Here is a 26,902-nt window from a genome sequence, read left to right as displayed (position 1 = left end):
AGCTTTGGTGTTTTTTTGTTTGGATTCAGGCCTCATCTCTAGACGAACAGTTCTTTGGGGAAAAAATAAAAGTGACAAATTTTTACAAAAAAAATATGTAGTTCTCCCACACACACCCTGACAAGGCCCAGTCATGACCCTGAAACCCAGAGAAACAATGTAAGAGAGGGAAGAATCATTGAGCAGAGGACAAAAGTGATTGTAAATGATGTTGCCTTTTTGTTGTCCAAGGTGAACAGAGAGAGGATACCTAACCAGAGTATTGGATGGACAAAAGGTTGATAAGGCAACTAAAAGGTTGATAAGGAAACACCCATTGTTTCCCTCTGTACACGTTCGGGTGAATGCGTGCACACCCACACTTTCCTTCAGTCTCCTCTACTCGAATTTGGATGTTTCATCCTGGCCATCACGAATATCTTTGCAAAACATCCAGTTTTCCAGAAACACTGAGTGGGCCATGGTAGATGCTCATGAGGCAAGGGAACAGGGTTGGGGCATTGTATTTCCATGGTCTTTGAGTATCAGAGGACTAGATTTTGAAAGGACAGATCAGGTTCTGGAGTTTGGATCATTTCTGATTCTAGGGATTCTTTAAAAACTCTTTTTAATGTTTTATTTATTTTTGAGAGAGAGGAGGGGGGGAATACAGAGAGGGAGACACAGAATCTGAAAAATAGACACAGAATCTGAAGAATTCAAACTCATGAATAGTGACATGATGACCTGAGCCAAAGTTGGATGCTTAACCAACTGAGCCACCCAGGTGCCCCCTAGGGATTTTTAATCTGAAGTTGTTGTAAGGAGGTTTTAGGTGGCTTCTGAATTCTACCAAATTATATATGCAAAATTTGGTGTGTATTTACAGGTCTTTGTGTGGAGATAGCCTATAGCTTTCATCAGATTCTCAAAGAGGTCTGTGATCCTGCTCCTCCCAAATTAAGAAATTATTTCCTTAACCATAAAAGACTCTTAAAAACTGAGAATAAACTGAGGGTTGTGGGGGGTGGGAGGGAGGGGAAAGTGGATGATGGGAGGCACCTGTTGGGATGAGCACTGGTTATTGTATGGAAACCAATCTGACAATAAATTTCATATTTAAAAAAAAGAAATTATTGCCTTATACCCAGATCACTACAACAGCATTTTAATTAGTGATGTAACAGCTTCAGGCTCTTGATTTAAATATATCCAAAACACTACCATCCTGTTAATCTTCCCATTTTGTAATAGTTCTGTAGCTTTATCTCTACTTTCACTCTCACCTCAAGAGTTAGTATTCCTGCTTTACATCCAACTACAATTAATTTTTATACAGACACCGGTAATCAGGAAGATTCATGCCCAGGAAAATGAAATCTAGCTATTGGGGTTGAGAATAGATTCTCTTCTATATTTTGATTGCTATAATTATCATCTTATTAAATCATAGTTACAAAGCCATATAACATGGGGTAAGTTAGTTAAGTTCTCTGTCTTCAGGCTTTTCATCTGAAAAATATGGATTATTTCACTTGCCTAAATCTGTAAAGTGCCCAGCATAATATCTGACACAGATTATATGCTCAACAAATGTTAATTACCTTGTATTTTATACATCACTTGAATGTTTCCCAGTAGACATTTAAGAAATCCTCATTAAATGAGTATATAGCAACAGATAATGTTTATAGGATACTTACTATGCACTAGGCATTATGATACCTTTCTTCATATTATCTAATCTAGAATTTTATTAGGCAGTTGCTACTGTTGTTCTCATTTTACAGATGAGGAAACCAATGCAGAGAGAGGTTAAATAACTTGCTCTAGGTCTCATAGCCAACAAATGGAAGAAATGAAACTTGATCTTAGGCATCTGACTACAGAGGGGTATAGCTCCTTCCTACCACTATCACAGAAGAAGGCAATCTCCCTCATCTGCCCCCTAGCAGTTTTAATAAGTCAGATGTTTACGTGCTTATTTTGTGGCCAGAAGTGTAGATAGGAGTTAAAGACACAGGTCTTTTCCCCATAAGGTTAAAGTCCAAGTATGAAAAAAACAATAAAAAAGCAATATAAGTAGTAGTCAAAACTCATTATGGTGAGGGGTAGACTCTAAAGGGAATGGAAATTCAGGGAAAGCAAAGATCAAAAAATGATGAGTGCCCTGATAAGCACTTGTGAAAAAGTAGTTTTATGAGCAGAAGTTTGAAGAAACATTAATGATCTAATACTCCCTGCATGTCCCCTCCCCTTTGAGCACTAAGCATATAACTACAGCTCCATACAGCAAAAAGTGGAGCTCTTTTTGCCTACTGGTCCTGTTCCCATGATACCTAAATAAACTTACTAAGTTGCACCCTATGAAGTCTCAAGAATTCTTTCTTGACCATTGTACTTCATGACCTCACAACAATCACATTTGGTTAGACAAGGATGGAAGATTGGAGGGAACTGATTGAAAAAAAAAAAGAGGTAGTATCATTAAAGTTTGAATTTAGACCAAAAATTAAGGTATAGGGCACACTCAAGCAAGTGAATTTAAAAAGAGAGACAGTAGTGGAGACAGTATAAGATGTTTGAAATTTCAGAAAGGGGAGTTAGCTTTCATTGAAAGTGGTGAAAACTTTACATGCATTATTTGATATAAACACAACCTTTCAGGGTACCCTATTTACCTACAGCTATGAACTTAAATTCCTGTCTTTTACAGTCTTAAAACCTCTGTTGCTAATGGCACCAATGACATACCCAGAGTGTTTTTTGAAAATTCAAATAAAATCATTTCACATCATCAGAAGTACAATGAAGAGCAATGATTTTTTTTCCAATCCTTATTGGTAGGAAAACTTGGGTCTTTTTTTTTTTTTCAACCCTGTTGGGAGGAAAATTTGGGTTTGTGAATATTAACTGATAATAGACTAACGAGAAAAGACAAGGCTTATTTACACATGCATGAGGGAGCATTCAGATGAAGAGACACTAGAAATAGGAATTTATATACCAACTTAAGAGGGGAAGAAGAGGAGGGAGAAAGGGTCTCTATGGGAAAACAAATGGGAGTTTTTGGAAAGGTAGGTGGACTTTTATGAGAACAAATGGAAACTATAATAATATGATTTTGATAATATTTATGGTATGTCTGTTTATGCAATTTCTCATCCTGGTGCCAGTGGCTGCATAGTCTCCTTCCTGTCTGGAGTCTCCCCTGAGGGGTTTATGGCTTCTGTCTCAGAAGGCTCTGCCATTAGTTAGAGAAGGGAAGTTCTGAAAAGTCTTCCTCCACCTTCTCTCATCTGCCCTATCTTAAATGTCTTCAATTTAAAGTAATCTTTATACCATTTTGATGGGTCCCAATTGGTCCCATCACCCCTTAGTGTCGTTTCTGTCTTCTGGGGTAAAAACATCTTGACTTGCCTTTGTAAAATCATTACTCTTCCTGTGTCTGCAGTCTTGATGAGTCTGTCAATCAAAGTGCTCTGTCTTCCTTTAGCATATGACCCATGCTAAAGGTCCATGCAAGACCAATCAGATTCTTGTAGGAATATTGGGGGTTCTGATTGGAAGATGGGAAGTGGCTGGAGCAATTGCATCTTGAGGGAGGTGCTCTGAAGAGACTATTTGACTAGAGTCTATGTCTGCTACTTGCACCTACAGATATTGACCTATAAGGAAATTGGAACTGGGATTTGATGTTGCACATGACCTTAAAATGTAGGAAGGGCTGAATAGGGGTAGGTTGGAGGGCAAGGAAAATGGGCTAGGAACTTGGCAATATTCATTGTGCCCAGCCAAAAGCTGATAAATTGCCCCATGTAGCATCTTGGGTCTCAGACTCTGTCCTGGGACTGGAGTTTTAAGAAACTTAATAGAAAAGTTAGAATGTTGGCATCTGATTGTCTACAAGAAGGAGTTTTTTAGTAAGCTCTTGTAAGAAACAGACAAGCTTTGGTTAAAGCTAGCCCATATGAAAAAGCAGAAAGAGAATATTCAGCTTGGCCAAGAGAGACCAGAAATCCAAGATGGTTAAACTAGCTAATCTGTACCTTCAATTTTGAAGAGCCAATCTCTTTGCTCTAGCAAAATTTTGGGAAAGTACATGGAGGAAGCCTGGAGGCAAAATAGGAGAGTTAAGATATTGGGACCTAGGAGAAAAGCCTCATTCCCAGCTCCTCTTATGAACCTATACCTATGTGCTACTGGCTAGACAGAGGTCATAATTAAATAATTCCTTGAAATATCCATAGGCAAGGGACAGATTGGTGATGCCTTGTCTCTGAGACTTTGCTTTCTATTGCTCTGAGACAGGCCAAGGTGGAGTCTGAGGTAAGGAGCCTATTGCTACAAATCATTAACACCCAGGCTAAGTTCTAGTTCAAGGGCCATAAACCAACAGCTTCTTGGGCTTTGCTTATTAGGGCATGCTGTTGCATGAATAAAAATGGAAAGACTACTATAAGACTACTATAAAGACTACTATATATTTTTAAGAGTTGTACAGTCAGGGGAACTGTAAACAAAGGAAATTTTTCCCAACACACTTCTCAGATGTGACCGTCAGTCTGTTTGGGCTGCAATAACAAAATACCATAGACTGGTATTTATCTATTACACTTTGGAGACTGGGAAATCCAAAATCAATTTGCTGACAAGATTCAGGCACCTGTCTGGTGAGGGCCCACTTCCTGATTCATAGCATGTTATTGTTGTGTTCTCTTATGGTATAGAAAGAGCCGAGGGAGCTTTCTTAGGTTTATAAATTGAAACCCATTCTGAGGGCTCTGTCTTCATGACCTGATTACTTCTCCAAAACCCCACCTTCTAATACCATCACCTTGGGTATTAGGATTCAACATATGAATTTGTAGGGGACACATCATTCAGACCATACTATTGACCATGAGGGTAATGCATGAGAAAGATATGAGAGAGAGAGAGAGAGAGAGAGAGAGAGAGAGAATATGAGAATGAATGATGTGTATATGATATGTATACTGAATGGCTGACCAAGAACCTCATCAAACATGGGGAGATATTACTCAGTTCCAGAAGCATCTAATTCATCTCTTACACCACAGATAACTGCATATTGCTTTCCATTTTTCTTCTGTTTTTCCAAATGACACTTCCTAATGTTGCCCTGTTTTTAAACCAGTGTCCATTGGGTGTTTTGGAAAATTTTTTAAAACTTGAGATATAATTGACATATAATATTGTGTAAGTTTTAGGTATACAAGGTGTTGATTTGATACACATGTATTACATTGAGTTCTCCATTGTAGCTTTAGCTAACACCTCTATCGTGTCACATAATTACCATTTCTTTCTTGTGGTGAGAACAGTTAAGATCTAGTCTCTTACCACCTCACACCAGTCAGAGTGGCCAAAATGAACAAATCAGGAGACTATAGATGCTGGCGAGGATGTGGAGAAACGGGAACCCTCTTGCACTGTTGGTGGGAATGCAAATTGGTGCAGCCACTCTGGAAAGCAGTGTGGAGGTTCCTCAAAAGATTAAAAATAGACTTACCCTATGACCCAGCAGTAGCACTGCTAGGAATTTACCCAAGGGATACAGGAGTACTGATGCATAGGGGCACTTGTACCCCAATGTTTATAGCAGCACTCTCAACAATAGCCAAATTATGGAAAGAGCCTAAATGTCCATCAACTGATGAATGGATAAAGAAATTGTGGTTTATATACACAATGGAATACTACGTGGCAATGAGAAAAAATGAAATATGGCCTTTTGTAGCAACGTGGATGGAACTGGAGAGTGTGATGCTAAGTGAAATAAGCCATACAGAGAAAGACAGATACCATATGGTTTCACTCTTATGTGGATCCTGAGAAACGTAACAGAAACCCATGGGGGAGGGGAAGGAAAAAAAAAAAAAAAAGAGGTTAGAGTGGGAGAGAGCCAAAGCATAAGAGACTGTTAAAAACTGAGAACAAACTGAGGGTTGATGGGGGGTGGGAGGGAGGGCAGGGTGGGTGATGGGTATTGAGGAGGGCACCTTTTGGGATGAGCACTGGGTGTTGTATGGAAACCAATTTGACAGTAAATTTCATATATTAAATAAATAAATAAATAAACATTAAAAAAATAAAATTAAATAAATAAATAAATAAATAAATAAATAAATAAGTAAGTAAGTAAGTTTAAAAAAAGATCAGCAGAAGTAAATGAGAAAAGAGACCAGAGAAAACAAAAGAAAAGATCAATGAGAGTAATAAGTATTTTTTAAATATCTATAAGCAAAACTGACCTGTTTTTAGCTAGGCTAAGAAAAAGAGAGAAGTTCAAATAAGTAAAATCAAAATGAAAGAGCATACATTACAACTGATACCACAGAAATGCATAGGATCATAAGAAAGTATGAAAAATTTTATGCCAATAAACTTGAATCCTAGAAGAAATGGGTAAGTTCCTAGAAACATACAATCTATCAATACTGAATCATGAAGAAACAGAAAATCTGAAGAGACCAATAATGAGTAAGGAGACTGAATCAGTAATCAAAACTCTCCAACAGAGAAAAATCCCAGGACCACGTGGCTTCACTGGTGAATTCTAGCAAATGTTTAAAAAATAATACCTATCCTTCTCAAACTCCTCCAAAAAACAAAAGAGGAGGGATACTCCCAAACCCATTGTATGACACTACAAGAAAAAAAACTGCAGACCAATATCCCTGTAGAACATAGATGCAAAAATTCTCAACAAAATCTTAGCAAACTGAATTTGACAACACACTAAAAAGATCATACACCATGATCAAGTGGAATTTATCCCTGGGATGCAAGTATGGTTCAACATACACAAATCAATAAAGATGATACACATTAATATAATGAGAAATAAAAATCATATGATCCTCTCAATAGCTGCAGAGAAAGCATTTGATGAAAACAACCTCTCAAGATTAAAAAAAAAACCTTCAATATATTGGGTATAGAAGAAGCATAATTCAACATAACAAAGGCCACATGACAACCCACAACTAAATCATACTCAATGATGAAGGAAGGGTTGAAAGTTTTTCCTCTAAGATCAGGAGAAAGACAAAGGTGCCTATTCTCATCACTCTTATTTACCTAATACCTGAAATCCTGGCTAAGGGAATCAAACAAGATAAGGAAATAAAAGCCATCTAAATTGGAATGGAAGTAAAATCGTCATTATGTACAGGTGATTTTACATATAGAAAATTTGAAAAACTCTACCAAAAAACTTTGTAATTACTCAACGAACTCAGTAAAGTTGCAGGATATAAATTCAAAATACAGTAGTCAGTTAGGTTTTTATACACTAACAGTGAAATAAAGAAAAATATCCCATTCACAATAGCATCAAAAACAATACAATACTTAGGAATTTAACAAAGGAAGTGAAATATCTGTGCAATGACTACAAGACTTTGATGAAAGAAATTGAAGAAGGCACAAAGAAATGGAAAGATATTTTGTGTTCATGGACCAGAAGAACTAATAATGAAAATATGTTCATACTGCCCAAAGTCATCTGTAGATTCAAAGCAATCCTCATTGGGGCACTTGATCAGTGGAGCATGTGACTCTTGATCTCGGGGTAAAGCCCTACATTGGATGTGGAGCCTACTGAAAGAAAAGAAAAGAAAAGAAAAGAAAAGAAAGAAAGAAAGAAAGAAAGAAAGAAAGAAAGAAAGAAAGAGAGAAAGAGAGAGAGAGAGAGAGAGAGAGAGAAAGAAAGAAAGAAAGAAAGAAAAGAAAGGAAGAAAGAAAGAAAGAAAGAAAGAAAGAAAGGGAGAAATCCTCATAAAAATTCCAATGGTACTCTTCACAGAAATAGGAAAAAACCCACAAAATTTGTATGGAACTGCTAAGATCACAAATAGCCAAAGCAATCTTGAGAAATAAGAGCGGGGCACCTGGGTGGCTCAGTCAGTTGGGCATCCGGCTCCGGCTCAGGTCATGATCTCACAGTCCATGAGTTCAAGCCCCGCGTCGGGCTCTGTGCCGACAGCTCAGAGCCTGGAGACTGCTTCAGATTCTGTGTCTCCCTGTCTCTCTTCCCCTCGCCTGCTCACACTCTGTCTCTCCTTCTCTCAAAAATAAATATTTTTTTTTCAGTATATGAAATTTATTGTCAAATTGGTTTCCATACAACACCCAGTGCTCATCCCAAAAGGTGCCCTCCTCAATACCCATCACCCACCCTACCCTCCCTCCCACCCCCCATCAACCCTCAGTTTCTTCTGTTTTTAAGAGTCTCTTACGCTTTGGCTCTCTCCCACTCTAACCTCTTTTTTTTTTCTTCCCCTCCCCCATGGGTTTCTGTTAAGTTCCTCAGGATCCACATAAGAGTGAAAACATATGGTATCTGTCTTTCTCTGTATGGCTTATTTCACTTAGCATAACACTCTCCAGTTCCATCCACGTTGCTACAAAGGGCCATATTTCATTCTTTCTCATTGCCACGTAGTACTCCATTGTGTATATAAACCACAATGTCTTTATCCACATCAGTTGATGCACATTTAGGCTCTTTCCATAATTTGGCTATTGTTGAGAGTGCCGCTATAAACATTGGGGTACAGGTGCCCCTATGCATCAGTACTCCTGTATCCCTTGGATAAATTCCTAGCAGTGCTATTGCTGGGTCATAGGGTAGGTCTATTTTTAATTTTCTGAGGAACCTCCACACTGCTTTCCAGAGCGGCTGCACCAATTTGCATTCCCACCAACAGTGCAAGAGGGTTCCTGTTTCTCCACATCCTCTCCAGCATTTATAGTCTCCTGATTTCTTCATTTTGGCCACTCTGACTGGAGTGAGGTGATATCTGAGTGTGGTTTTGATTTGTATTTTCCTGATAAGGAGCGACGTTGAACATCTTTTCATGTGCCTATTGGCCATACAGATGTCTTCTTTAGAGAAGTGTCTATTCATGTTTTCTGCCCATTTCTTCACTGGGTTATTTGTTTTTTGGGTGTGGAGTTTGGTGAGCTCTTTATAGATTTTGGATACTAGCCCTTTGTCTGGTATGTCATTTGCAAATATCTTTTCCCATTCCGTTGGTTGCCTTTTAGTTTTGTTGGTTGTTTCCTTTGCTGTGCAGAAGCTTTTTATCTTCATAAGGTCCCAGTAATTCACTTTTGCTTTTAATTCCCTTGCCTTTGGGGATGTGTCGAGTAAGAGATTGCTACGGCTGAGGTCAGAGAGGTCTTTTCCTGCTTTCTCCTCTAGGGTTTTGATGGTTTCCTGTCTCACATTCAGGTCCTTTATCCATTTTGAGTTTATTTTTGTGAATGGTGTGAGAAAGTGGTCTCGTTTCATTCTTCTGCATGTTGCTGTCCAGTTCTCCCAGCACCATTTGTTAAAGAGACTGTCTTTTTTCCATTGGATGTTCTTTCCTGCTTTGTCAAAGATGAGTTGGCCATACGTTTGTGGGTCTAGTTCTGGGGTTTCTATTCTATTCCATTGGTCTATGTGTCTGTTTTTATGCCAATACCATGCTGTCTTGATGATTACAGCTTTGTAGTAGAGGCTAAAGTCTGGGATTGTGATGCCTCCTACTTTGGTCCTCTTCTTCAAAATTACTTTGGCTATTCGGGGCCTTTTGTGGTTCCATATGAATTTTAGGATTGCCTGTTCTAGTTTCGAGAAGAATGCTGGTGCAATTTTGATTGGGATTGCATTGAATGTGTAGATAGCTTTGGGTAGTATTGACATTTTGACAATATTTATTCTTCCAATCCATGAGCAGGGAATGTCCTTCCATTTCTTTATATCTTCTTCAATTTCCTTTATAAACTTTCTATAGTTTTCAGCATACAGATGTTTTACATCTTTGGTTAGATTTATTCCTAGGTATTTTATGCTTCTTGGTGCAATTGTGAATGGGATAAGTTTCTTTATTTGTCTTTCTGTTGCTTCATTGTTAGTGTATAAGAATGCAACTGATTTCTGTACATTGATTTTGTATCCTGCAACTTTGCTGAATTCATGTATCAGTTCTAGCAGACTTTTGGTGGAGTCTGTTGGATTTTCCATGTATAATATCATGTCATCTGCAAAAAGCGAAAGATTGACTTCATCTTTGCCAATTTTGATGCCTTTGATTTGCTTTTGTTGTCTGATTGCTGAAGCTAGAACTTCCAGCACTATGTTAAACAACAGCGGTGAGAGTGGGCATCCCTGTCGTGTTCCTGATCTCAGGGAAAAAGCTCTCAGTTTTTCCCCATTGAGGATGGTGTTAGCTGTGGGCTTTTCATAAATGGCTTTTATGATCTTTAAGTATGTTCCTTCTATCCCGACTTTCTCAAGCGTTTTTATTAAGAAAGGGTGCTGGATTTTGTCAAAGGCCTTTTCTGCATCGATTGACAGGATCATATGGTTCTCTTTTTTTTTGTTAATGTGATGTATCACGTTGATTGATTTGCGAATGTTGAACCAGCCCTGCATCCCAGGAATGAATCCCACTTGATCATGGTGAATAATTCTTTTTATATGCTGTTGAATTCGGTCTGCTAGTATCTTATTGAGATTTTTTGCATCCATATTCATCAGGGATATTGGCCTGTAGTTCTCTTTTTTGCTGGGTCTCTGTCTGGTTTAGGAATCAAAGTAATACTGGCTTCATAGAATGAGTCTGGAAGTTTTCCTTCCCTTTCTATTTCTTGGAATAGCTTGAGAAGGATAGGTATTATCTCTGCTTTAAACGTCTGGTAGAACTCCCCTGGGAAGCCATCTGGTCCTGGACTCTTATTTGTTGGGAGATTTTTGATAACCGATTCAATTTCTTTGCCGGTTATGGGTCTGTTCAAGCTTTCTATTTCCTCCTGATTGAGTTTTGGAAGTGTGTGGGTGCTTAGGAATTTGTCCATTTCTTCCAGGTTGTCCAATTTGTTGGCATACATTTTTTCATAGTATTCCCTGATAATTGTTTGTATCTCTGAGGGATTGGTTGTAAATTCCATTTTCATTCATGATTTTATCTATTTGGGTCATCTCCCTTTTCTTTTTGAGAAGCCTGGCTAGAGTTTTTTCGATTTTGTTTATTTTTTCAAAAAACCAACTCTTGGTTTCGTTGATCTGTTCTACAGTTTTTTTAGATTCTATATTGTTTATTTCTGCTCTGATCTTTATTATTTCTCTTCTTCTGCTGGGTTTAGGCTGCCTTTGCTGTTATGCTTCTATTTCCTTTAGGTGTGCTGTTAGATTTTGTATTTGGGATTTTTCTTGTTTCTTGAGATAGGCCTGGATTGCAATGTATTTTCCTCTCAGGACTGCCTTTGCTGCGTCCCAAAGCGTTTGGATTGTTGTATTTTCATTTTCGTTTGTTTCCATATATTTTTTAATTTCTTCTCTAATTGCCTGGTTGACCCACTCATTCTTTAGTAGGGTGTTCTTTAACCTCCATGCTTTTGGAGGTTTTCCAGACTTTTTCCTGTGGTTGATTTCAAGCTTCATAGCATTGTGGTCTGAAAGTATGCATGGTATAATTTCAATTCTTGTAAACTTATGAAGGGCTGTTTTGTGACCCAGTATATGATCTATCTTGGAGAATGTTCCATGTGCACTCGAGAAGAAAGTATATTCTGTTGCTTTGGGATGCAGAGTTCTAAATACAGAACTGTCAAGTCCATCTGATCCAATGTATCATTCAGGGCCCTTGTTTCTTTATTGACTCTGTGTCTAGCTGATCTATCCATTTCTGTAAGTGGGGTGTTAAAGTCCCCTGCAATTACCACATTCTTATCAATAAGGTTGCTTATGTTTATGAGTAATTGTTTTATATATTTGGGGGCTCCGGTATTCGGTGCATAGACATTTATAATTGTTAGCTCTTCCTGATGGATAGGCCCTGTAATTATTATATAATGCCCTTCTTCATCTCTTGTTACAGCCTTTAATTTAAAGTCTAGTTTGTCTGATATAAGTATGGCTACTCCAGCTTTCTTTTGGCTTCCAGTAGCATGATAAATAGTTCTCCATCCCCTCACTCTCAATCTAAAGGTGTCCTCAGGTCTAAAATGAGTCTCTTGTAGACAGCAAATAGATGGGTCTTGGTTTTTTATCCATTCTGATACCCTATGTCTTTTGGTTGGCGCATTTAATCCATTTACATTCAGTGTTATTATAGAAAGATACGGGTTTAGAGTCATTGTGATGTCTGTATGTTTTATGCTTGTAGCGATGTCTCTGGTACTTTGTCTCACAGGGTCCCCCTTAGGATCTCTTGTAGGGCTGGTTTAGTGGTGACAAATTCCTTCAGTTTTTGTTTGTTTGGGAAGACCTTTATCTCTCCTTCTATTCTAAATGACAGACTTGCTGGATAAAGGATTCTCGGCTGCATATTTTTTCTGTTTAGCACACTGAAGATATCATGCCAATCCTTTCTGGCCTGCCAAGTTTCAAAAAGAGAGATCAGTCACGAGTCTTATAGGTCTCCCTTTATATGTGAGGGCACGTTTATCCCTTGCTGCTTTCAGAATTTTCTCTTTATCCTTGTATTTTGCCATTTCACTATGATATGTCGTGCAGAAGATCGATTCAAGTTACGTCTGAAGGGAGTTCTCTGTGCCTCTTGTTTCAATGCCTTTTTCCTTCCCCAGTTCAGGGAAGTTCTCAGCTATAATTTCTTCAAGTACCCCTTCAGCACCTTTCCCTCTCTCTTCCTCCTCTGGGATACCAATTATGCGTATATTATTTCTTTTTAGTGTATCACTTAGTTCTCTAATTTTTCCCTCATACTCCTGGATTTTTTTATCTCTCTTTCTCTCAGCTTCCTCTTTTTCCATAACTTTATCTTCTAGTTCACCTATTCTCTCCTCTGCCTCTTCAATCCGAGCCGTTGTCGTTTCCATTTTTGCATTTCGTTTAAAGCGCTTTTCAGCTCCTCGTGACTGTTCCTTAGTCCCTTGATCTCTGTGGCAAGAGATTCTCTGCTGTCCTCTATACTGTTTTCAAGCCCAGCGATTAATTTTATGACTATTATTCTAAATTCACTTTCTGTTATATTATTTAAATCCTTTATGATCAGTTCATTAGCTGTTGTTATTTCTGTTTGGTCATTTTGGATAGTCCCTGGAGTGGTGAGGACCTGCAGGGCACTTCCCCTGTGCTGTGGTGTATAACTGGAGTCGGTGGGCGGGGCCGCAGTCCGACCTGACGTCTGCCCCCAGCCCACCGCCGGGGCCACAGTCAGACCGGTGTGTGCCTTCTCTTCCCTCTCCTAGGGGCGGGATTCACTGTGGGGTGGCGTGGCCCGTCTGGGCTACTTGCACACTGCCGGGCTTGTGGTGCTGGGGATCCGGCGTATGAGCTGGGGTGGGTAGGCAAGGTGCACGGGGGCAGGAGGGGCAGGCTTAGCTCGCTTCTCCTTAGGTGATCCACTTCAGGAGGGGCCCTGTGGCAGCGGGAGGGAGTCAGACCCGCTGCCGGAGGGGCGGCTCCGCAGAAGCACAGCGTTGGGTGTTTGCGCGGAGCGAGCAAGTTCCCTGGCAGGGACTGGTTCCCTTTGGGATTTTGGCTGGGGGATGGGCGAGGGAGATGGCGCTGGCGAGCGCCTTTGTTCCCGGCCAAGCTGAGCTCTGCCGTCCGGGGGCTCAGCAGCTCTCCCTCCCTTTGTCCCCCAGGCTTCCCGCTTTCCGAGCAGAGCTGTTAACTTCTGACCTCCCAGACGCTAAGTCGCGCTTGCTGTCGGAACACAGTCCGTCCGGCCCCTCCGCTTTTGCCAGCCAGACTCGGGGCTCTGCTTGGCCGGCGAGCGGCCCCTCCGCCCCGGCTCCCTGCCGCCAGTCCGTGGAGCGCGCACCGCCTCGCCGCCCTTCCTACCCTCTTCCGTGGGCCTCTCGTCGGCGCTTGGCTCCGGAGACTCCGTTCTGCTAATCCTCTGGCGGTTTTCTGGGTTCTTTAGGCAGGTGTAGGTGGAATCTAAGTGATCAGCAGGACGCGCGGTGAGCCCAGCGTCCTCCTACGCCGCCATCTTCCCTCCCCTCTATTAACTTATTTAATACTAATCTCTATACCCAACGTGGAGCTCAAACTTGACCCTGAGATTGAGTTGCATACTCCTCCCAATTGAGCCAGCCAGGCACTCCTCCATGCTGATCTTTTAAATTTCCTTTGTTCTTCTATTTCTAGTTTTCTGCGTATAAAAAGAATTATTCACCATGATCAAGTGGGAGTCATTCCTGGGCTGCAGGGCTGGTTCAACATTCACAATCAATCAGTGTGACATCACATTAATAAAAGAAAAGATAAGAGCCATATGATCCTGTCAATCGATGCAGAAAAAGCATTTGACAAAATTTAGCATCCTTTGTTAGTAAAAACTCTCGAGCTTTAAAAAAATATGTAAGTAACAAGAACATGCAGAGTAAAAAAATGAGTAGTCAATGTACTATCACTTCCAATAGTCAATGTGCTAATGCTTATGGAGTCAAAGAATGCTTCCTGAGATTTGATTCCTGAGATTCTTCATACTTCCTAAGGTGTGAGGTGGACCTGAAACACAAAAGAGCAAGAAACCAGTTGAGAAGATGGCATTAGTAAGTCCTTACATACTAATAATTACTCTAAATGTAAATGGATTGAATTCTCCAAAGGACAAAAATGCTAGATGGATTTAAAAAAAAAAAAAAAACAGGACCCAAATATATTCAACCCTCAAAAGACTCATTTCACCTTAAGGACACACATAAACCCAAAGTGAAGGGACAGAAAAGGATATTCCATGCAAGTAGAAACCAAAAGAAAGTGGGGAAAGCTATGTTTGTATCAGAAAAAAAAAAAAAAAAAAAGACTTTAAGCCAAAATGGTAACAAAGGCACATTATTATATAATGATAAAGAGGTCATTTCATCAAGAAAGTATAATAATTGTAAACATATATGCACCCAATATTGGACACCTAAATACAGTAAACAAATACTAATAGATCTGAAAGAGATATAGACAATTATACAATCATAGTATGGGACTTCAACATCCCATTTTTGGCAATGGGTAGATCATCCAGACAGAAAATTAACAGAGAAATGTTGGACTTGAATGATACATACATTAGACTAAATGGACCTAAGAGAGATCTATGGAATATTCTATCCAAGAGCAGCAGAATACATATTCTTCTCAAGTGCTCATGAAACATTCAAAAAGATAGATCATACAATAGGCCACAAAACAAATCTTAGCAAATTTAAGAAGACTGAGATTATACCATGTATTTTTCCAAACAAATAATATAAAACTAAAAATCAAGAATAAGAGGAAAGCATGTTTTACAAGCATGTAAAAACCAAAACTTCACTCCTCAACAAAGAGTAAGTCAAAGAAAAATCAAAAGAGAAATTTTAAAAGTCTTGAAACAAATGAAAATGGAAACAATACACCAAAATTTATGGTATTCAGTGAAAGCAGTTCTTAGGAGAAAGTTTATAGCAAGAAATACATATAATAAGAAAATTTAGAAATCTCAAACAACCCAAATTTACATCTCAGAAAACTAGAAATAGAAGAGCAAACAAAGGAAATTTAAAAGATCAGCATGGAGGAGTGCCTGGCTGGCTCAGTTGGGAGGAGTGCAACTCAATCTCAGGATCAAGTTCGAGCTCCACGTTGGGTGGAGAGATTAGTATTAAATAAATGAATAAATAAATAAATAAGTTTATTATTTTTTTAATATGAAATTTATTGTCAAATTGGTTTCCATACAACACCCAGTGTTCATCCCAACAGGTGCCCTCCTCAATACCCATCACCCACCCACCCCTCCCTCCCACCCCCCATAAACCCTCAGTTTGTTCTCAGTTTTTAGGAGTCTCTTATGCTTTGGCTCCCTCCCCCTCTAACCATTTTTTTTCCTTCTCCTCCCCCATGGTCTTCTGTTAAGTTTCTCAGGATCCACATAGGAGTGAAAACATATGGAATCTGTCCTTCTCTGTATGACTTATTTCACTTAGCATAACACTTTCCAGTTCCATCCATGATGCTAGAAAAGGCCATATTTCATTCTTTCTCATGGCCACGTAGTATTCCTTTGTGTATATAAACCACAATTTCTTTATCTATTCATCAGTTGATGCACATTTAGGCTCTTTCCATAATTTGGCTATTGTTGAGAGTGCTGCTATAAACATTGGGGTACAAGTGACCCTATGTATCAGTACTCCTGTATCCCTTGGGTAAATTCCTAGCAGTGTTACAGCTGGGTCATAGGGTAGGTCTATTTTTAATCTTTTGAGGAACCTCCACACTGTTTTCCAGAGCAGCTGCACCAGTTTGCATTCCCACCAACACTGCAGGAGGGTTCCCATTTCTCCACATGCTCACCAGCATCTATAGTCTCCTGATTTGTTCATTTTGGCCACTCTGACTGGCGTGAGGTGATACCTGAGTGTGGTTTTGATTTGTATTTCCCTGATGAGGAGCGATGTTGAGCATCTTTCCATGTGCCTGTTGGTCATCCGGATGTCTTCTTTAGAGAAGTGTCTATTCATGTTTTCTGCCCATTTCTTCACTGGGTTGTTTGTTTTTCGGGTGTGGAGTTTGGTGAGTTCTTTATAGATTTTGGATACTAGCCCTTTGTCCAATATGTCATTTGCAAATATCTTTTCCCATTCTGTTGGTTGCCTTTTAGTTTTGTTGATTGTTTCCTTTGCTGTGCAGAAGCTTTTTATCTTCATGAGGTCCCAATAGTTCATTTTTTGCTTTTAATTCCCTTGCCTTTGGGGATGTGTCAAGTGAGAAATTGCTACGGCTGAGGTCAGAGAGATCTTTCCCTGCTTTCTCCTCCAGGGTTTTGATGGTTTCCTGCCTCACATTCAGGTCCTTTATCCACTTTGAGTTTGCTTTTGTGAATGGTGTAAGAAAGTGGTCTCGTTTCATTCTTCTGCATGTTGCTGTCCAGTTCTCCCAGCACCATTTGTTAAAGAGACTGTCTTTTTCCATCGGATGTTCTTTCCTGCTTTGTCAAAGATTAGTTGGCCATACGTTTGTGGGTCTAGTTCTGGGGTTTCTATTCTATTCCATTGGTCTATGTGTCTGTTTTTGTGCCAATACCATGGTGTCTTGATGATCACAGCTTTGCAGTAGAGGCTAAAGTCTGGGATTGTGAAGCCTCCCTTTTGTGGTTCCATATGAATTTTAGGATTGCTGTCTTGAAGCTAGAACAAGCAATCCTAAAATTCGTATGGAACCACAAAAGCCCCGAATAGCCAAAGTAATTTTGAAGGAGAAGACCAAAGCAGGAGGCATCACAATCCCAGACTTTAGCCTGAGGACACCTTCAGATTGAAAGTGAGGGGATGGAGAACCATCTATCATGCTAATGAATGTCAAAAGAAAGATGAAGTAGCCATACTTATATCACACAAACTAGATTTTAAACTAAAGGCTATGTAACAGGAAATGAAGAAGGACATTAGATTATAACTATGGGGTCTATCCATCAAGAAGAACTAACAATTATAAATGTTTATGTGCTGAATTTGGAAGCACCAAATATATAACCACAGCTAATCACAAACATAAGCAATCTTATCAGTAAAAATGTGGTAATTGCAGTGGAATTTAATACTCCAGTTACAACAATGGACAGATCATCTAGACAGAAAATCAATGGCCCTGAATGATACACTGGACTATATTGACTTGACAGATATATTCAGAACTTTTCATCCTAAAGCAGCATAATACACATTCTTCTCGAGTGCACATCGAACATTCTCCAGAATAGATCACATACTGGGATACAAATCAGCCCTCATCATGTACAAAAATATTGAGATCATACCATGCACACTTTCAGATCAAAATGCTATGAAACTTGAAATCAACTACAGAAAAAAGTCTGGAAAACCTCCAAATGAATGTAGGGTAAAGAATGAATGGGTCAATCAGGCAATTAAAGAAGAAATTAAAAAATATATGGAAAAAAATGAAAATGAACACATGACAATCCAAACCCTTTGGGATGCAGCAAAGGCAGTCCTAAGAAGAACTGCAATCCAGGCCTATCTCAAGAAACAAAAAATCCCAAATACAAAATCTGAAAGCACACCTAAAGAAACTAGGAGCAGAACAACAAAGAAACCCCATGGCCAGCAGAAGAAAGGATATAATAAAGATCAGAGCAGAAAAAAACAATATAGAATCCAAAAAAAACCCCAAACAGTAGAACAGATCAATGAAACTAAGAATTGTTTTTTTTGAAAAAGTAAACAAAATTGATAAACCCTTAGCCAGACTTCTCAAAAAGAAAAAAGACCCAAATAGATAAAATCATAAATGAAAATGGATTTATTACAACCAATCCCTTAGAGATACAAGAAATTAACAGAGAATACTATGAAAAATTATATGCCAACAATTTGAACAACTGGAAGAAATGTACAAATTCCTAGACACCCACACACTACCAAAACTCAAAAAGGGAGAAATAGAAATTTGAACAGACCCATAACTAATGATGAAATTGAATCAGTTATCAAAAATCTCCCAACAAATAAATGTCCTGGGCCAGATGGCTTCCCAGGGGAATTCTTCCAGACATTTAAAGCAGAGTTAATACCTATCCTTGTCAAGCTGTTCCAAAAAATAGAAAGGGAAGGAAAAATTTCAGATGCATTCTATGAAGCCAGCATTACCTTGATTCCCAAACAAGACAGAAACCCCAGAAAAAAAGGAGAATTACAGGCCAATGTCCCTGATGAAAATGGATGCAAAAATCCTCAACAAGGCACTAGCACATTGAATTCAACAACATATAAAAAGAATTATTGACCATGATCGAGTGGGATTCATTCCTGGGATGCAGGGCTGTTTCAATATTCGTAACACAATCAATGTGATACATCACATTAATAAAAGAAAGGATGAACCATATTGTCCTGTCAATAGATGGAGAAAAAGCATTTGACAAAATACAACATCGTTTCTTAATAAAAATTCTCAAGAAAATCAGGATAGAAGGAACATCCTTAAATCATAAAAGCCATTTATGAATAGCTCATAGCTAATAACATCCTCAATGGGGAAAAACTGAGAGCTTTCCCCCTGAGATCAGGAACACGACAGGGATGTCCACTCTCACCACTGTTGTTTAATATACTGTTGGAAGTTCTCATATCAGCAATCAGACAACAAAATGAAATAAAGGGCATCCAAATTGGCAAAGAAGTCAAACTTTCACTTTTCGCAGTCGACATAATACTCCACATGGAAAACCTGAAAGACTCCACTGAAAGACTGCTAGAACTGACACATGAATTCAGCAAAGTCACAGAGTACAAAATCAATGTACAGAAATCGTTTGCATTTCTATATACCAATAATGAAGCAACAGAAAGAGATATCAAGGAATCGATCCCATTTACAATTGCACCAAAAACCATAAAATACCTAGGAATAAACCTAACCGAAGCTGTAAAAGATCAATAGGCTGAAAACTATAGAAAACTTATGAAGGAACTTGAAGAAGACACAAAGAAATGGAAAAACATTCCATGCTCATGGATTTGAATAATAAATATTGTTAAAATGCCAATACTACCCAAAGCTATCTACCCATTCAATGCATTCCCAATCAAAATTTCACTGGCATTCTTCCCAAAGCTAGAACAAACAATCCTAAAACTTATATGGCACCACAAAAGACCCCAAATACCCAAAGTAATATTGAAGAAGAAAACCAAAGTGGGAGGCATTACAGTCCCAGACTTTAGCCTCTACAACAAAGCTGTAATCATCAAGACAGTATGGTATTGGCACAAAAACAGACACATAGACCAATGGAATAGAATAGAGACCCCAGAATTGGACCCACAAATATATGGCCAATTAATCTTTGACAAAGCAGAAAAGAGTACCCAGTGGGAAAAAGACAGTCTATTTAGCAAATGGTCCTGGGAGAACTGGATAGCAACATGCAGAAGACTGAAACCAGACCACTTTCTTACACCATCCACAAAAATAAACTCAAAATGAATGAAAGTTCAAAATGTGAGACAGGAAATTATCAAAACCCTAGAGGAGAAAGCAGGCAACAACCTCTCGACCTCAGCCACAGCAATTTCTTGCTCGACACATCTCCAAAAGCAAGGGAATTAAAAGCAAAAATGAACAATTGGGACCTCATGAAGACAAAAAGCTTCTGCACTGCAAAGGAAACAATCAATAAAACTAAAAGCAACCAATGGAATGGGAAAAGATATTTGCAAATGACATATCGGATAAGGGGTTAGTATCCAAAATCTATAAAGAACTTATCAAACTCAACACCTGAAAAACAAATAATCCAGTGATGAAATGGGCAGAAGACATGAATAGACACTTTTCTAAAGAAAACATCCAGATGGCCAACACACACATGAAAAGATGCTCAATGTCACTCCTCATCTGGGAAATACAAATCAAAACCACACTGAGATACCACCTCACACCAGTCAAAGTTGCTAAAATGAACAACTTAGGAAACTACAGATGCTGGCGAGGATGTGGAGAAATGGAGACCCTTTTGCACAGTTGGTTGGAAGGCAAACTGGTGCAGCTGCTCTGGAAAACAGTGTGGAGGTTCCTCAGAAAATTAAAAATAGATCTATCCTATGACCCAGCAATAACACTACTAGGAATTTACCCAATTGATACAGGATGCTGATTCATAGGGGCACATGTACCCCGATGTTTATAGCAGTACTTTCAACAATAGCCAAATTATGGAAAGAGCCTAAATGTCCATCAACTGATGAATGGATAAAGAAGATATGGTTTATATACACAATGGAATACTACTCGACAATGAGAAGGAATGAAATCATACCATTTGCAGCAACATGGATGGAACCGCAGGTATTATGCTGAGTGAAATAAGTCAGAGAAAGTAAGATATCATATGTTTTCACTCATATTTGGATCTTGAGGAAATTAACAGAAGATCTTGGGGGAAGGGAAGGGGAAAAAATAGTTACAAAGAGAGGGAGGGAAGCACACCATAAGAGAGACTCTTAAATATGGAGAACAAACTGAGGGTGGACGGGGAAGGTGGGGGAGAGGGGGAAATGGGTGATGCGCATTGAGGGGGTCACTTGTTGGGATGAGCACTGGGTGTTGTATGTAACTGATGAACTATGGAAATCTACCCCAAATCCCAAAAGCACAGTTTACATACTGTATGTTAGACAATTTAACAAATTATATTAAAAGAAAAAGAAAGATGGGGTGTCTTCAAGGGTATGGAGGTGAAAATCTGGCTTTGGAAACCTACCTTTAAACAGAAATAGTAATGTATCCTATATGTAAATATATTCTAAATAGTGACAATTATGAATGAATATGGGAAAGCCCACCTTTTTGTGTGTACGTATTTTATATTTGCACATATATATATACACATACATAATATATATAATATATATATACACATATATAATATATAGAGTTATTTAAATATAGTTGACACAGAATGTACATTAGTTTCAGATATAAAACATAGTTATTTGACAACTCTATAGCTTATGCTATGCTCACCACAATTGTAGCTGCCATCTGTCACCATACAAGGCTATTAGAATATTATTGACTATATTCCCTATGCTGTACATTTCATCCCTATGACTTATTCATTTCAAAACTGGAAGTCTGTACCTGTGTGCCCCTTCACCCCTTTTGGCCTTTCCCCTCACCCTGCTGCCCCCTGCCAACCACCAGTTTGCTTTCTGTATTTATGGGTCTGTTTCTACTTTTTTTGTTTTTGTTCCTTTGTTTTGTTTTTCCAGATTCCACATGTAACTGAAATCATATGGTAATTGTCTTTGTCTGACTTATTTCACTTAACATAATATCCTCTAGGTCTGTCTGTGTTCTTGCAAATGGCAAGGTCACATTCTTTTTTATGGCTGAGTAATATTCCTGTGTGTGTGTGTGTGTGTGTGTGTGTGTGTGTATCACATCCTTATTATCCATTCATCTATTCATGGACACTTCCATAGCTTGGCTGTTGTAAATAATACCGCAGCAAACATATGGGTGCATATATCTCTTTGAATTAGTGTTTCTGTTTTCTTTGGGTAAATATCTGGTAATGGAATTACTGGATCATATAGTATTTCTATATTTAACTTTCAGAGGAAATCCCATTCTGTTCTCCATAGTGGCTGAATCAATTTAAATTCCCCAAAACAATGTAAGAGGGTTCCTTTTTCTCCACTTCACCAACACTTGTCTTGAATCTTTTTGATACAAGCCATTCTGACAGGTGTAAGGTGATATCTTTTTTGATTTGCATTTCTCTGATGATGAGTGATGTTGAGCATATTTTTGTATGTCTGTTGATCATCTGTATGTCTTCTTTGGAAAAATGTCTATTCAGTTCCTTTGTCCATTTATAATTGCATTATTTTTTTTAATGTGGAGTTATCAGATAAATCATTTGCAAACATCTCCCATTCAATAGGCTGCCCTTTTGTTTTGTTGATGGTTTCCTTTGCTGTGCAAAAGCTTTTTATTTTGGTGTACTCTCATTAATTTATTTTTGCTTTTGTTTCCCTTGACTGAGGAGACATATCAAGAAAAATGTTGCTAAGGTTCATGTCAAAGAAGTTACTGCCTGTGTTTCCTCTTAGGAGCTTTATGGTTACAGGTCTCACATTTAGTTCCTTAATTCATTTTGAGTTTATTTGTGTGTATGGTGTAAGAAACTGGTCTAGTTTCATTCTTTTGAATGTAGCTGTCCATTTTTTCTAACACCATTTTTTGAAGAGACTGTCTTTCTCCCATTGTGTATTCTTGCCTCCTTAGTCACAGATTAATTGACCGTATGAGTGTGTGCTTATTTCTGGGCTCTCTATTGTGTTCCATTGATCTATGTATCTATTTTTGTGCCAGTACTATACTGTTTTGATTATTATAGACTGGTAGAATATCTTGAAATCTGGGATTCTGATACCTCATGTTTTGTTCTTCTTTCTCAAGAATGCTTTGACTATTTGGGCCTTTTGTGGGTGCATATGAATATTAGGATTACTTGTTCTAGTTCTGTGAAAAATGCTGTTGGTATTTGGTAGGGATCACATTGAATCTGTTAATTGCTTTGGGTAGTATGGACACTAACAATATTGGTTCTTCTACCATGAACATGGAATATATTTCCATTTGTTTGTGTGCTCTTCAGTTTTTTTCATCAGTGTTTTGTAGTTTGGGAATGCAGATGTTTCACCTCCTTGGTTAAGTTTATTCCTAGGTATTTTATACTTTTTGGTGCAATTGTAAATGGGTTTGTTTTCTTAATTTCTCCTTCTGTTACTTAATTATTAGTGTATAGAAATGCAACAGATTTCTGTATATTGATTTTGTGTCCTGTGACCTTAGTGAATTCATTTATCAGTTCTAGTAGTTTTTATGATGGTGTCAGTAGTGTTTTCTATATATAATATAATGTCATCTGCAAATAGTGAAAGTTTTACTTCTTCCCTACTAATTTGGATGCCTTTTATTTCTTTTTATTGTGAGTGCTGTGGCTAGGACTTCCACTACTATGTTGAATAAAAGTGGTGTGAATGGACATCCTCATCTTGTACCTGATCTTAGAAGAAAAGCTATCCGTTTTTCACCTTTGAGTATGATGTTAGATGTGGGTGTTTTACATATGGCATTTATTATTTTGAATTATGTTCCTTCTAAAAATACTTCATTGAGGGTTTTTATCATGAATGGATGTTGTACTTTGTGAAATGCTTTTTCTATATCTATTGAAAGGATCATATGGCTGCTATCCTTTCTCTTATTGATGTGATGTATCATGGGGAATGATTTGCGAATATTGAACCACCCTTGCAACTGAGGAATAAATTCCAACTGATCATGGTGCATGCTTTTTTTGTTGTTTCAAGTTTTTATTTAAATTCTAGTTAGTTAACATGCAGGGTAATATTGGTTTTAGGAGTAGAATTTAGTGATTCATCACTTACATATAATACCCAGTTCTCATCACAACTGCCCTCTTTGATATCCATCACTCATTTAGCTCATCCCCCACTCACTTACCTTCCATCAACCCTCAGTTTGTTCTCTATCATTAAGAGTTTCTTATGATTTCCCTCCCTCTCTCTTTTTCCCTTCCCCTATGTTCATCTATTTTGTTTTTTTAAATTCCACATATGAAGTAAATCAAATGGCATTTGTCTTTCTCTCTCTTACTTCACTTAGCATAATGCACTCTAGCTCCATCCACATCATTGCAAATGGCAAGATTTCATTCTTTTTGATGGTTGACTAATATTCCATTATATATATATACACACAACATATATAACATATATATACATGACTTCTTCTTTATCCAAATATGTGTGTGTGTGTGTGTGTGTGTGTGTGTGTGTGTATATATATATATATATATATATATATATATATAAAACTTCTTTTTTATCCATTATTAATCAATGGACATTTGGTCCTTCTCCATAATTTGGCTATTGTGTATAATGCTGCTCCCCATTGTTCATAGTGAATAATTCTTTTAATGTATTGTTGGATTTGATTTGCTAGTATCTTGTTGAGAATTTTTGTATCCATGTTCATCAGGGAAGCTGGTCTGTAATTCTTTTTAGCAGGTTCTTTGGTTTTGGAATCAAGGTTATTCTGGCCTCATAGAATAGTTTGGAAGTTTCCCCTTCATTTCTATTTTTTTGGAACAGCTTCAAAAGAATAGGTGTTAATTCTTTTTTAAATTTCAAGAATTCTCTTGGAAATTCATCCAGCCCTGGACTCTTGTTTGTTGGGAGATTTTTGATTACTGATTCACTTTACTGGTTATTAGTCTCTTCAAATTTTCTATTTTTTCCTGTTTCAGTTTTGGTAGTTCAATTTCTAACAATTTATCCATTTCTTCTAGATTGCCCAATTTATTGGCATACAATTGCTTATAATATTCTATTATTATTATTATTTGTTTAACTATGGTGTTGGTTGTGATCTCTCCTCTTTCATTCACGATTTTATTTATTTGGGCCCTTTCCTTTTTCTTTTTGATAAATCTGGCTAGGGGTTTATCAATTTTGTTAATTCTTTCAAAGACCCAGGTCCTAGTTTTGTTGATCTGTTCTACTGCTTTTTTGTTTGTTTGTTGTTTTTCTTTTTATTTTAATAGCATTGATTTCTGCCCTAATCTGTATTATTTCCCTTCCTGCTTGTTTTGGGTTTCTTCGCTGTTCTTTTTCTAGTTCCTTTAGGTATAAGGTTAGGTTGTGTATTTGAGACTTTTCTTCCACTTCCCTCTTATGACCACTGTTGGCTGCATCCCAAAGGTTTTGGACTGTCGTGTTTTCATTTTCATTAGCTTCCATGTACTTTTTAATTTCCTCCTTAAATTCTCGGTTAACCCATTCATTCTTTAGTAGGATGTTCTTCAATCTCCAAGTATTTGAGAGCTTTCCAATTTTTTAAATGTTTATTCATTTTTCAGAAAGAGAGAGAGAGAGGACGAATGAGTGGAGGAGGGATAGAGAGAAAGGGGGGCAGTGGATCCAAGGCAGGCTGTGCTCTGTGCTGACAGAAGCGAGCCTGATGCAGGGCTTGAACTCATGAACTGTGAGATCATGACCTAAGTCAAAGTCGGACAGTCAACTGACTGAGCCACCCAGGTGCCCCAGGCTTTCCATATTTTTTTCTTGTGGTTAAGTTTCATAGTGTTGTGATATGAAAATACACATGGTATGTTCTCAATCTTTTTGTACTTGTTGAGGGCTTATTTGTGACCCAGTATGTGATCTATTCTGGAGAATGTTCCATGTGCACTTGAGAAGAATGTGTATTCTGGTGCTTTAGGATGAAATGTTCTGAATATATCTGTTAAGTCCATCCAGTCCAGTGTGTTCTTCAAAGTGATTGTTTCCTTGTTGATTTTCTGCTTAGATGGTCTCTCCATTGTTGTAAGTGGGATGCTAAAGTCCAGTACCATTATTATGTTATTATCAATGAATTTCTTTATGTTTGTGATTAATTGATTTATATATTTGTGTGTTTCAAGTTGGGGGGCATAAATATTTACAATTATTAGATCTTGATGAACAGACCCCTTAATTACAATATAATGCCCTTCTTTATCTCTTGTTGCAGTCTTTATTTTAAAACCTAATTTGTCTGATGTAATTGTGGCTACTCTGGCATTATTTTGGCATCCATTGGCATGATAGATGTTTTTCCATCCCCTCACTTTGAATCTAGAGGTGTTATGCCTGAAATGAGTCTCTTGTAGGCAGCATATAGATAGGTCTTGTTTTTTAATCCATTCTGATACCCTATATCTTTTGACTGGAACATTTAGTCCATATACATTCAGGGTGATTATTGAAAGATAAGTTTCATGCCAGCATGTTACCTGTAATCTTGGTGATTTCTGGTGTTTCTGGTGATGTTCTCTGTTCCTTTAGTCTTTGTTGCTTTTGGTCTCCCCTCCCCCCACATTCAGAGTCCTCCTTAATGTTTCTTGCAGGTCTGCTTTAGTTGTCACAAAGTCCTCTAGTTTTTGCTTGTCTGGGAAACTCTTCATCCCTCTTATATTCTGAATGATAACCTTGATGTATAGAGTATTCTTGACTGCATATTTTCCCCATTCAGTACATTGAATATATCCTGCCATTCCTTTCTGGCCTTTCACGTTTCTGGGGACAGATCTGCTTGTACCTGATCTGTCTCCCTTTATGTTAACAACTTTTTTTCCCTTGCTACTTTCAGGGTTCTTTCCTTGTCTATGTATTTTGTGAATATTACTATGATATGCCCTGGCAATGGCCAGATTTTGTTTAATTTAATGGGAGTTCTCTGTGCTTTTTGATTCTGATGTCTGCATCCTTCCCTAGACTAGGGAAGTTTTCAGCTATAATTTGCTCAAATAAACCCTCTGTCCCCTTTTCTCTCTTTTCATCTTTGGGGACT

The 26,902-nt window shown here is 38.1% G+C and overlaps 1 protein-coding gene across 1 annotated transcript in view; it reads right to left on the bottom strand.

The window, feature by feature from the left end:
• Positions 1–13,990: 13,990 nt before the first annotated feature.
• The window catches only part of ZNF713 (zinc finger protein 713), a 71,734-nt gene continuing 58,822 nt past the window's right edge, over positions 13,991–26,902 (bottom strand). Inside the window, exon 5 of the mRNA XM_049638733.1 lies at positions 13,991–14,476. Coding sequence (XP_049494690.1) covers positions 14,412–14,476 — 65 coding nt within the window. The 3' untranslated portion in view covers positions 13,991–14,411. The remainder of the gene's footprint in view (positions 14,477–26,902) is intronic.

Source organism: Panthera uncia, chromosome E3 (assembly GCF_023721935.1).
Source record: "Panthera uncia isolate 11264 chromosome E3, Puncia_PCG_1.0, whole genome shotgun sequence".
Taxonomy (NCBI): Eukaryota; Metazoa; Chordata; class Mammalia; order Carnivora; family Felidae; genus Panthera; species Panthera uncia.
This window is presented reverse-complemented; position numbering and strand designations above follow the sequence as displayed.